This window comes from Pelodiscus sinensis, chromosome 4 (genome assembly GCF_049634645.1).
Source record: "Pelodiscus sinensis isolate JC-2024 chromosome 4, ASM4963464v1, whole genome shotgun sequence".
NCBI classification, from domain to species: domain Eukaryota; kingdom Metazoa; phylum Chordata; order Testudines; family Trionychidae; genus Pelodiscus; species Pelodiscus sinensis.
The window spans coordinates 72036771-72049274 of NC_134714.1; the positions used below are offsets into that span (position 1 = coordinate 72036771).

Below are 12504 nucleotides of genomic sequence, written 5' to 3' on the forward strand. Positions count from 1 at the left end.
AGTACTATTAAAAATGAAGACTGACTGGTGACTTGGCAGTACAATTCAAGGAGCCCACAAGAAGAGAATTGTTCCTGATTTTTATACACAATCTTTGGCTTCTTAAATCAAAAGGGCCTGAGTCTCTTTTATCAGTTATGACAGGCAAACAGTTTGTGTGCTGAGTTAATGAACTTGACCACAGGCCTTCCCTAATACTGAGGCAGGGAAAAACTGGTGAGAATATATCAAAATGGGAAAATGAAAGGTAGTAAGTAGGAAAAGAAATTCTGTGCTTCTGAGTGAGCTAAATTCATCCATCTTGCTGTGTCTAAATGTATACAAATGTTTTATGTGGAAAAAGTTGCCTGGCAGACAATCAGAAAGAAACCAAATCTCCCACAGGACATTCGTAAACAAAAAGTAAAAGAATTCACATACAAACTTGTAAAAAGAATGACAAAATCTGCAGGCTCTATTTGTAGGAGTTTCAAGGAAGGGCAACAAGCTTTCTGGAGATGGGCAACAACCTTTAACTTCTGTTTCCTAAGTCCTCAATGATTTTAAACAGAAAATGGTTTAAAAAGTGATTTTAAAAAGAAATAAAGTTGATCTGATATAGAGGAAGCAAGGGTGTTTGTGCAAGTAGTTGACTACTCTTTTATATCCCTACCCTAAATCATGGCATGGTTTGCTCTTCATTGGTTGTTTTGTGCTAGTCATGGGGTTTGCTCTTCTCCAGCCCTAATCTTGTTAGACAAATGATTATAAGTCTAACCACAGACTTATAGTCAGCCACACTTATACATGCCGTTTATACATGAAGGATGGCCCCTAAAATTGTATCCCAGCTGTTAACTCAGATTCAGAGCTTTTCCAAATCTGAATCAAATATAGATGGAACCTCGAAGGCACGTGGAAATGCAGAAACCTGTATAAACCTGAGGAACAAAATTTTGTCTCTGCATTTTCTTTTCTTATGCTATGAAACTCTCATAATGCACTGTTGTTATAGCCATCTTGGTCCCAGGACATTAGAGACATTTTAGTTTGTTTGGGGTTTTTTTGACCAACTTCTGCCAGTGGGAAGTTGGTTCCAAAAAAGTTATCCCTCCCACCTGGTCAAACCTCAGATGAGCTCTGCATAAGCTCCAAAGCTTGTGTCTCCTGCCAATAAAATTTGGTCTCATGCACTGTCTCTCTCTAATATAAACACTACTAATCCCTGCCTATTGGGGGACTCTCCTTTCTAGCTACTGCATTCTTCTGAAAGAAAATTGAAAGAACAGAGATAATCCTCATTCTACGAGGAAGAAGCCTTTTTGCGAAAGAGCTCTTTCACAAAAAGGTGTGTGTGGATGGGGAAGAAGGAGTTCTTTCAAAAGAAGAGGAAAGAGGAAAAAGCACAGGTGCCCTGGTGGTCATTCCATTCATAGCAATCACAGCTTACATGCGAGAGAGTGTCCATTCAGTTTGGACGCTTTTTCGATGTGTTTTTGCAGTGTAGATGCTCTCTTTCGGAAGAAGTTCTTCCGGAAGATCTCTTCCAAAAAAATCTTCTTTCAAAAGAAGCCTGTAGTCTAGATGTAGCCTAAGCTATGGTGAATTAATTCTGGACAAAGTAGCATATCACATTCTCATGTACCACGTTTTTTGCGCACAGGAAACCAAGGTGTTAGATCCACAAGGACAGAACTGCTCAACTATAGGCCTGTAGAAAAGCAATAGACACTTTCTGCTGGCAAGGCATTTAGAAAACATTACACCACCATCACCCTAAACTGTGGTCCTCCAATAGATGAATATGCTCCCTTTAAGAAGCATAAAGCAGCTGAAGTACAGCACATAATCTAGGCTTAAGAACATAGCAATTGAACATGGCATTAACCAGAACCATAGTCAATTAAGTGCCATCATTAGAAAGAACTATAAAAAATATGAATGTATCATCAAAAGGATCCTTCCCAAGTATATTTTGGACTGATCATCCTTTCCCCCCATGCTATTATTTGCTTACAGAGTTCAAGTAAATATTACATTGAGGGGCCAGAGTGGTGCCGTGTTCACAAATGCTGCACTGCTATATTTCCAAGAAAGGAAAACCAGATCAATGCAAGCATCTCAAATATATTTACATTTCATGAACAAACCCAGCATTCAGGATTGACCATACAAAAACAAAACTCAAGGCTGAGAACGGAACCCGCAAAAGTGCAAACAAAAAATGTGCAATTCAGTGTTCTTTGTTAACCCTGCAGTAACAAGCAAATCCACTCACCTGATTATGAGAGAAACATATTTTGGCATGAAATCATGTTTTTAAAATTATGAAAACGACTTTACTAGTTCCTTTGTAACTAAGACACTAACACTGTTCTATAATTTGAAAAGCCAAGAAAGTTTTAGGTGGTGGAAAGAATCAAATACTTCTATAGAAGACAGAAAGAATTATTGCTACTTTTACTAGGTATACAAATATCATGGCTAAGCTTCAGCAATGTATTGGTGCTTTTAGGAAGACTATGGTAGCATAAGTACAATTGTTATTATGCTTGGCAGGCAAGCATCGTCCTGTTAAATCTCTTTTAAAAACAATATCTTGGTGGAGGTAATGTTCACTATTTACTGCAGCTCTGGTTGTTAGGGGTTACTACTCAGGTCTCATTCTTCCATGACATCAGCAGCATTCCAAAGGGAACATGTGCCAGTGAATTTTAGTAATGACTGTAGTCTCCAAGCATTGAAAACTTAGCCAAAATTCAGGACACCTGCAGACCAGCTGAGTAGAAGAAAAATCAAGGAGAAAGATGGATTACGTGTGCTTTCTGACTTGATTCCTAATGAATAATAAAAATGAAAAGAAAAAAAAGTTTTTGTTCCTTGGCTATTTGGTTTCAATTTGTAATGTTCAAAACAGAAAACTTGAAGACTTCTAAGTGATACAGATCGATGTAAAACTTATTCTGTCCCGTGGGTCACTTCAGTGACTGATATTACAATTACTGAGATAAATTCATCTAATTTCAGTGACATTACACCAAGAATAAGTTTTGCTCTGGTATCTTCAGAAACAGTACCTATGTCTCCATTATGTAATATTATTATCCTTAGTTTTCTAAATAATGTTTTAATGCCCTCATATGGTTTTCTGTATGTAAATATTACATATACACACTCAAAATGTTAAAAAGAAAACATTATTAAGGTTGCAAAGTCCAGCACTCAAAAGTTAGAAAATGCTAGAATTAAAGTTGCCTGTGCCCCCTTATGCATATATGTTATAAAACAGTCCTTCATTACAAGATCATATACTATTTTCCCATGGAAACCTTGACTCAGTTACTGCATGAGATTCATGGTGCTCGCTGATTCAGTATTTTGCTCTCTTCTCATTGTTCAATGTATACCCTGAGTTTGAATTTACTGCACTTTATCAAAATCGTGCTCTTGACACAGAAATATTAATTTCCTCATGTTTTTTTCTATTGTGCTTATCACCATAGAATTTGAGTGCTTCATGAACATTAATTTATTTTCACAACTCCCCTCTGAGGTGAGATGGTGTCAGTAAAATCCACATTTTACTGATGGGAAACTGAGGCAGAGAAATTCATATCAGAAATATCCACTAATTTTGGATGCCCAATCTGAGGTGCTTAGGACCGGATTTTTCAGAGAATTTAGTATTATATAGCACTTTATAAGTTCAAAGCACAGCTCCAATTGTCTGCACTTGCAGCTGTGAGTGCTCAGCACTTCTACAAATTATACCCCTGGGCATCTTAAGTCAAGCATCCAGAAAACGAGGAATGCACAGTTAGCCACCAGCTGTGAAAATCCTGATTTATTCTACTTGCCCAGAATCACATAGGAATTCTGTGGCAGAAGACGGAATAGAATTAAATTCTCCGGGGCAACTGCTTCTACCATGAGACCATCCTTTCTCTTCCTTCCTCCAGCCTTATTCACCACACACCTTCCAACTCCTGGCACAAAAGAAGAAGTCAGACAGAGTGAGTCTCCTTCTCTAGAAATCATGATTCATCCTCATTATGAATCATGCTTATAGTAGCCTAAGGACCAACCAAGCATGGGGCTCCATTATACTAGCCACTGTACCGAGAGTAGCAGACAATCCTTTCCCCCCAAAGAGAGTGAGCACAGACCCTGCTATTTCTCTCAAGATTGACCCCTTCTCCCCTTTCCTTCCAAATGTCCCTCTCCCATCCTGTCTCTATTCTTTTACCCAATCTATGTGAGAATTGTGGGAGACATGTATTATTTTAATGAATATTTTGTGTGTGTCTGTTATTTGGCTGTTTTGGTGTGGTCTGCCATACAGTGACAAGGAGATTAATTCCTGCAGGAGTTACTCACATGCCCACAGAAAAGGAATCTCCAGAAAAAAAGACCAGCCATCAAACCAACATGAAACAATGACTGGACTGTTCTCTTGAATGGTCTCCTTCACTCCTGATGTACAGGCAGTCCCCAGGTTACGTACAAGATAGGGACTGCAGGTTTGTTCTTAAGTTGAATCTGTATGTAAGTCGGAACTGGCATCCAGATTCAGCCGCTGCTGAAACTGACCAGCGGCTGACTACAGGAAGCCCGAGGCAGAGTTGCTTTGCCCCGGGCTTCCTGGAATCAGCCGCTGATCAGTTTCAACAGGCTGAATCTGGACACCAGTTCTTACATACAGATTCAACTTAAGAACCCCAGGCGTCCCCAAGTCAGCTGCTGCTGAAACTGATCAGCGGCTGATTCCAGGAAGCCCGGGGCAGAGCAACTCTGCCTTGGGCTTCCTGTAGCCAGCGCTGGTCAGTTTCAGCAGCGGCTGACTTGGGGACGCCTGGGGCAGAGCAGCTTGGGTGCTGCTGGGTTGCTCCTGAAACTGACCAGCAGTGGCTGAATCAGGACGCCTGGGGCAGAGCAGCTGGGGTGCTGCCAGGTTGGTCCAGTAGTGCCCAGAGCGGCGCTACCAGACCAACCGGCAGCGCCCCAGCTGCTGTACCACAGGCGTCCGGAGCAAAGCCGCGGAGCACGGGGGCAGCGGGGCAGCCCAGACGCGCCGCGGCTGTCCTGCTGCCCGCGTGCTCCGCGGCTTTGCTCTGCTTTGCTCCCCGTCTCCCTGGTCTGTTGGGCTCCAGCAGACCAGGGAAACGGGGAGCAAAGCCTCTGAGGACGCCGGCAGCGGGACAGCCGCGGCGCGTCTGGGCTGTCCGCTGCCCGCGTGCTCCCTGGCTTTGCTCCGTTTCCCTGGTCTGGGGAGACGTGGAGCAAAGCCACGGAGCACGCGAGCAGCCCAGACGCGCCGCGGCTGTCCCGCTGCCGGCGTCCTCAGAGGCTTTGCTTCCCGTCTCCCTGGTCTGCTTGTCTTCAGCAGACCAGGGAGATGGGCAGCAAACCCCGTTCGTAACTGCTGATCCGACATAAGTCGGATCCACGTAACTCGGGGACTGCCTGTACTGTACTTATCTGGGAAAGGGCGGGTGTTCTAGCCTCTTAACACAAAAAATAAAGAGGCCAGCCTATTTTAAAAGACACATTTCCTGAAGCTCAGGAGAGATGGTGACACAAACATATGATGTGCAAGGAAGCAGAATAAAATGCAGTCACCAGAGGCAGGGCCTGCCTAAGCTTTCAGGGAAATGCTAACCTGTAGTACCTGAGACATGTAAGGTTCCATGAGTCTTTTATTGTTTTAACTCTGTTCTCTCAGAATGTTATTTTCCTGTGGTTAAACAAACACTTTGTTTTGAAGAAGCTGTTCTTAGTCACTGCATTAAACTAATGGGTACAGCTCCCCAAAGGAAATCTTTGGAAAGAGTCAAACTCACCCAGACCTGTTGAGGAAACACTATCAGTAAACACAAGTGCTGCAGCCCAGGAATCTGAGTCTGTGAGCAAGAAAAATACAGGATTACACCCTAACTTGTGTGAAGGCACAGGGCCTTTCATATAAACATATACTCAGGAGAGACCAAAAATGAATCAGAGGTGCCAATTACACTGTAACAGAGACACCCACAAATTCTGAGTGCTCCCCTATTCCTGCCCCCTGCCCAGCCAGTCCTGGTCATCCACATCCCATCTCCTCAGGCAACCTGTTTCTTCTCTCATCACTAGCCTTTAGCCACCCCTACCAACTCCCAATCACACTCCCAATGGTCCCCTTACAATCTCAGTGTCCAACACTTCCCCACAAGATCTTTGTCCCAGTTTCTTTGCCCAGACAGTTACAATTTTCACCCCATACCAGGATCATCATCAAAACTGTCTCCCTGCCCCACCATCTCTTTCCCCCACTGGTTCCCAATTCCAGTCTCCTTTTCCATCCAGAACCACTTCCACCCCATCTCCTCATCAGATATTAGTCCCTTCCCAAGGTCCCAAACCCCATCTCTTCTCGTCTCTTCTCCCCTCGTCTCCTCACAATGCCTAGTCCTAGTTTCCCTTCTCCCTCCCACGCCTCCAGTCTCCAATACCAGTCTTGTCCCCCACTCCAGGCTTATTTTCTCACTCTTCTCCCCAGAGAAGACGGTTGTCCTCTCTGAAGGTAATTCAGGCAGCTTTCTCCTCCACCCTGCCTAGGCCCAGAAGGGACACAGTGCACAGGCGAGACAAGCTTCCTTCTCTGAGTTCTGGGGTCCAAACCCAGACCCAGAGCAGCTGAACTACAATGTATTTCTTTGCTGGGTATTTCTCTGATGCAAATAATGCACAAACCAATTTAATGACAAGACTAAACTCCAGCTTTTCCCATATTTAACTGTCACTTTGCATCACAATACCAATGTAAAGCAGATCTGGAGCCATCTAAACCAGCCATGAGAAGATCACCTCTGCAAAGGAAGCCTCCAGCAGTATAGAAACAGCACTACAGCTCATGTCACTCCTAGACCTGTGACCTACATAGGTGGCGACTGGAGAAAGGTGTTGCAGGAACTTGATGATCCTGACTTGTCATTATTGTCCCTTTGGGGCTATGGATGTCTGAAGTAACCCAAAGAAGCCTCCAGGCCGAGTCCAGACTATGGGGGAATGCCGGCTTAAGGTACACAATTCTAGCTACATAAAGAGCCCAGCTGAAGTCAACATATGTTAAGCCAGGCTTCGGCACTGTCTTCACAGTGGGAGATCAACAGGAGACACACTCCTGTAGACTGCAGGCAGAAAGGGGATACTGATTCCCACATACACAGAGGGAAATAAAATAAACTGCAAAGATACAAATCAGGAGTGACACCAATCACATTACAAGCTAATTAATTTTCATGTCATTTGCTTATTTCCTGGATAATGTCCCCGTAACACTTTTTCAAGTATACCACACTAGAGTTACTGCACAAAAGGCGTGGGGTAGAATGAGAGGGGCGGGAAGGGGATTGGATTAGGAAGATAGGTGGCTTATGAAAGGAACTTTAATAGCTGTTAAAAATTGTGGGAATCCCTGCACTGAAGCACACAGAACCTCAGTTCTATGAGGAGTAACGGTAGTTCGAATTAGAGAGCCTAATTCGAACTACCTACTCCATGCCGCATGTAGCCGCGGGCACGGAGTCCGCACTAAGGGGGATTTAAAAATGGCGGTGCCCGGCAAGATGCAAATGAAGCCCGGGATATTTAAATCCCGTGCTTCATTTGCAACTTCGAATGCCTACATTAGCCACCCTAGTTCGAACTAGGGTGGCAGTGTAGACATACCCTCAGTTTCTGAGGTAAAATACCCTACCTGACCAGAAACTTGCTTCAAGGGTTTAGCAAACTTTTTCACCCGAAGAACCAATGTAGATAAATATCTTACAATAGGAAATCAACATGTAAAAACATCTAGTGTCAGACAAGTTAACTGTAAACATGTAGGGACATGCATAATAGCACAAGTGGTTGACATGCACCAATAACTACAATCCAAGTAATTTAAAATGGGCTTGTTAAGTTATTTGCTTTGGTAAGCTTAATAGAACCAATGACATGTAAAAGATACAAAAAAATGTAGAGGAAAAAAAATACTTTTCAGTGTGCTAAATTTGCACAAAGAAAAATGCAAATTAAAGTTTTCCAAAGACCTATTTTGAATTACTGTTATCACCAAGATCAGTATTGTACTCTCCACAGAGGAAACATTAAATTTCAAATTATCGATTGGGAAGTAGAAATAACACATAAAAGTAGCATTGAGATTTGAGCCAACAAGTGTCATAAATTATACTGACATATTCTTTCTTCCTGAAATGAAGTACTTCTCTTGGCACTGCATTTTACAAACAGTCTGTCTCCTACTGAATGTGCACCTTTAGACAAAATAACCTATCCCTGCCTCAGTTTACTTAACTGTAAAATGGGTGAAATACTTCTTGGCCTTATGTGGAGAACATGGGAGAGCTATATTTTTCATTAATCATATATATATTTATGCTAAGGAATTTCCATCGACTACTTGATTAGTTGATAAAAGGGGGGCAAGCTGCCACTGCAGGCTCTACACTTTAAATGCAGTAAGAGCCAGTGAAGAGCAGGAGTGGCCAACCAGTTAGACACGAAGAGCCAAAAGAGCTGTGGATAGTAGTGAAAAGAGCCACACACCCCTCCACCAGAGCCAGGCACCCCCAGCCCCACCTAACACAATGCCCTCCCCCAGACCCAGGTCCTCCAGTTCCCCCCACTCTAACCCCAATGCCCTTGCCCTCCCACAAAGCCAGGCTCCCCCAGACTCTTCCCATTCTAACCCAATGCCTGGGTCTCACTGGAGCTGCCACCGCCACAGCCACACTCTTCTCCCTCCAGGAACTGGGGCACAGGCACAATGCGGGCATGCAGCTCCGAAGGAGCTGTAACCCTGAGAGCCACACTTTTGTGAGCAAAGGGCTGCATGTGGCTCAAAGAGCCACAGGTAGGCCACCCTTGGTGTAGAGCCACAACAGAGTTAGCTCCTGGAGGGGCGGTGTGAGCTGGAACTGAATAGTCACAGCTCATGCTGCCCCCAGGATCACTGTGACTCTGCCTCCCCTGCCCATCCCCCACACCGTGGAGACGGTGCTGGAGGGAACTAGCTTTTAAGCTGGCTCCTCCCAGCACCTGCTTCCCCTGCCCCTTGCTGCCTCTGATATAGAGGCACTGGGAACAGGCGAGTGCAGGCTGACTAGTCAAGTACTCACTCAATTACCTGACAAGCCTATGTTTATTAGGTAGTCAATTACTCAACAAGTCACTTACATCCCTAATTTATGCCTATTTGATTACTATCATATGTCTGTTCCACATTTATAATGAGCAAGCTTAGGCTTTGTCTGCATCTGAGCTACTCAACTTTGGGAGCCCCAGGGGTCACAATGATACTCACAGCACATGCTGAGGGCCGCAACTTAAGTGTGGTTGTATATACATGCAAATACATATGCAAATATATGTAAATAGTGTCTTTCACACTGACATGCATGAATACAGGGGCAGAAGGAGGTGCAGAAGACAGACACTGAGGCCAAGTCTACACTGGCAAGTTACTGTGCAGTAAATCAGCTCCGAGCGCTGTAACTGGCAAGACACTTAGGCTATGTCTACACTACAGGGATCTATCAGAAAAAAGTACGCAAATTGCACTCCGCAATTTATAGCATGTTTTATAAATAATTTGAAGTTAAGTCTCTTCATATACATTTAGAGGAGTGGAGCTCACAATACTTTAGTGCTCCAGTGCTGCACCCACAACCTGCTGGTTCCACAAAAAGCAGGATGACATGCTTGGCAGTGACTCCACCTCTGTCCCAAAGATCCTCGTGGATACTTTGGGACCACAGAGGCCATCCCATAGTGGAACAAGACAGGAGGAGTAAATTGTGGACGAATGTACTGAGGGGGACCCAAACCCAGAGGATGATGACTTAGCATCCATAGATGTTGAGCCAGTCGCAGCAGTTGGAGGCTGTGGGGGATGCATCTAGTAAGTGGGCTTGATTTCTAGAACCATTAAAGCAAGTTGCTGGGAATGGGATGGTTGCTGGGAATGGGAATTGGGTCTGTGTTTTCCTGCTACCAATACAGGGCTACTCAGTCGCAAAACAGGTTACTAATGCAGCCTCTCACTTCACAGTAATCTGCCTCACAGATCTCACTGAAAGTGTCTAACAGCTGCTGAGCTACATGTCTGCATAAGAGTTTTGGAAAGGCTGCTACGTTAAGGGAAACATTCCCCGCCCCCATGCTGTGAGTGGGGGGACCATTACTACACACAACAAGTTGCGTATGGAACTGTACGGAATTTGAAGTCAACTAAAAGACCCTCCTTTGCTTCTCTGCTCACTCTAAGCAGCAAAAGGATGAACACGGCCTTTGGAAATTGAGTGACCATTACTAATGATCGGGCCCCCCTGCAGTGCTCTCCCCGAGTCACACCTGCACCAAAGAATTCCCCTGTCCCAGTTGTGAACTCACTATTGTGGGGTTCTTATATGAATTATATGGGTTATGGCAGTGCTATGTCTAGTGTTAACAATGGACTCTCTAATAAGTTGCAGTTTGGCTTCACAGAGTTAACCTTGGCATGGCAGTCTGCACGGATATCACCTGCAGAGAGGCTTTGCAGGGCTATTAACAAGAGAAGTTTTTGTGTGATGTCATTAGTCAGGCTAATGCTGAAAAGAAAGAACTGAAGGAGTGGAAGGACAGTGAGAGGAAGGAGAAGACGAAGCTGACTTCTAAACCTCATGGAGCACCAAGCAGACCTGCTGCAGATACTGCTAACGCTTCAGATGGAGCAGTTGTATTACATGCCCTCCCTACAGCTGGTATCCCAAAACTGTTTTCCATACATTCAACACCCCTCGTCATCAACACAATTTGTTCATCACCCTCTCCCCAGGCAGCACCTGCCACACTCCACACCAGCCCCCTAACCTCCATCCATGCAGACCTCCACTGGCACCCAATGCACTTGACACCCATATGCACTCAGTTTAGTTCTGATGAACTGCAGATCCGCTTGCACAACACATCAGACAGGAGGACTCCATATGAAATCTGGAGATACACAAATCTTTGAAGCTCTTAGAGCCTACCTCACCTCCTGCCTTCTCCCCTCCCTCTTGCCTCCAAGTGCAGATGTGTCATGCTTTATATATGTTCTATGCTTATTGTTTATAATAAATGAAATTCATGTGTTTCAAAGCAATCTTTATTCCTTGACATGAAAGCAAGCAAGCACGCCCCAGCAAAGCAATGGTCACTGTAGCACGGGATGCATTGCATGCACCAATTAGAGTAACCTTTTAGCAAGGTAGCCAGTGCTCTCCCATGCACGGCAACAAATACTATGGACTTTCATCATCAAATTGCTGCCTAAAAGCATCCCTGATCCTTATGGCCCTCTGCTGAGCTCCTCTAATGTCCCTCTGGTCTTGGGCTGTTCAAACTCTGCCTCCAGATGCTATGCCTCAGTGGTCCAGCCCTCAATGAAGCTTTCGCCCTTCCCTTCATAAATATTATGGAGGATACAGCACACGGCAATAACCATAGGGATGTTATCATTGGGCAGGTTCAGTTTCCCGTATAAACATCACCAGCAGGACTTCAAACAGCCAAAAGTACACTCCACAGTCATTCTGCACCTACTCAGCCTGAATCACTGTTTGCTGCTGTCAAGGCTCCCTGTGTATGATTTCATGAGCCATTGCATTAAGGGGTAGGCAGGGTCTCCAAGGATCACAATGAATATTTTTTCAAGAGTAGCAGTATTAACCCAATGTCCTGTGCCATGTTCCAACTCAGATATGTGAGGTTTTTATTTCATATGGAATATTTAAGATATAGTTTCTTTCATATTTATGTAATATTGCTCGGCCTTCACTAAAGCATTGTGAGCTCCACACCTGTAAACATATATGAAGAGGCTTAACTTCAAGCATGAGTAGCAACAGATAATTATTTATAAAACATGCTATTAAACTGCATATTGCTATTATTATTCATATATTAATTGCTGTATTAAATATCAATAGATACCTTTAATGCTTTCTGTACAATTCTATTTGACAGCACATAAAAATAAAAAATTGTGAAAGTATTAAGTTATATTTCATATGCAATTCAAATTTCACTGCCATCTACTCTGCACACAAAGCATCCCATTAGAAATACAACAAGAAATGACACTCAATCTCTTGCCTTACACCAGCCCCATCTTTTCAGTACAGATGTTTATCTACCCAGCAAATGTGTAAATAAGAGAACAGTTTTCTTTATCTATTAATGGTATTTAATGATTTGTTTCCATTTATAAAATGTGCACTTCCAAGACATAATGTGTTTTAAAAATAAACACATTCAAATGTTCAGGTTGAAGATTAATACTACTAAAGCCTTCACGTCAGTCAGACCTTAAACCCAACCCCTCCAACTCATGCACCTGCCCCTCCAGGTAGTATGTGAAAAATATATAAGCTTTGCAATACATGGGTGAGCCAACAAATTCAGATTCTGGCAGACAGTGGGAATGTGTTCCAGGGTTGAGGAGTCTAAAAATGTCCA

At 43.7% G+C, this 12504-nt stretch overlaps 1 protein-coding gene across 6 annotated transcripts in view; it reads right to left on the reverse strand.

Moving 5' to 3' along the window:
* The window catches only part of RAD51B (RAD51 paralog B), a 627945-nt gene that overhangs the window by 434201 nt on the left and 181240 nt on the right, over positions 1-12504 (reverse strand). For 5 of the 6 annotated variants that reach the window (XM_075927355.1, XM_075927354.1, XM_075927358.1 and 2 more), the window contains exon 8: positions 5820-5879. The exons of the other annotated variant lie outside the window; for it this stretch is intronic. In XM_075927355.1, the coding sequence (XP_075783470.1) occupies positions 5820-5879 (60 nt within the window). The remainder of the gene's footprint in view (positions 1-5819; positions 5880-12504) is intronic. 6 annotated transcript variants of the gene reach the window in all.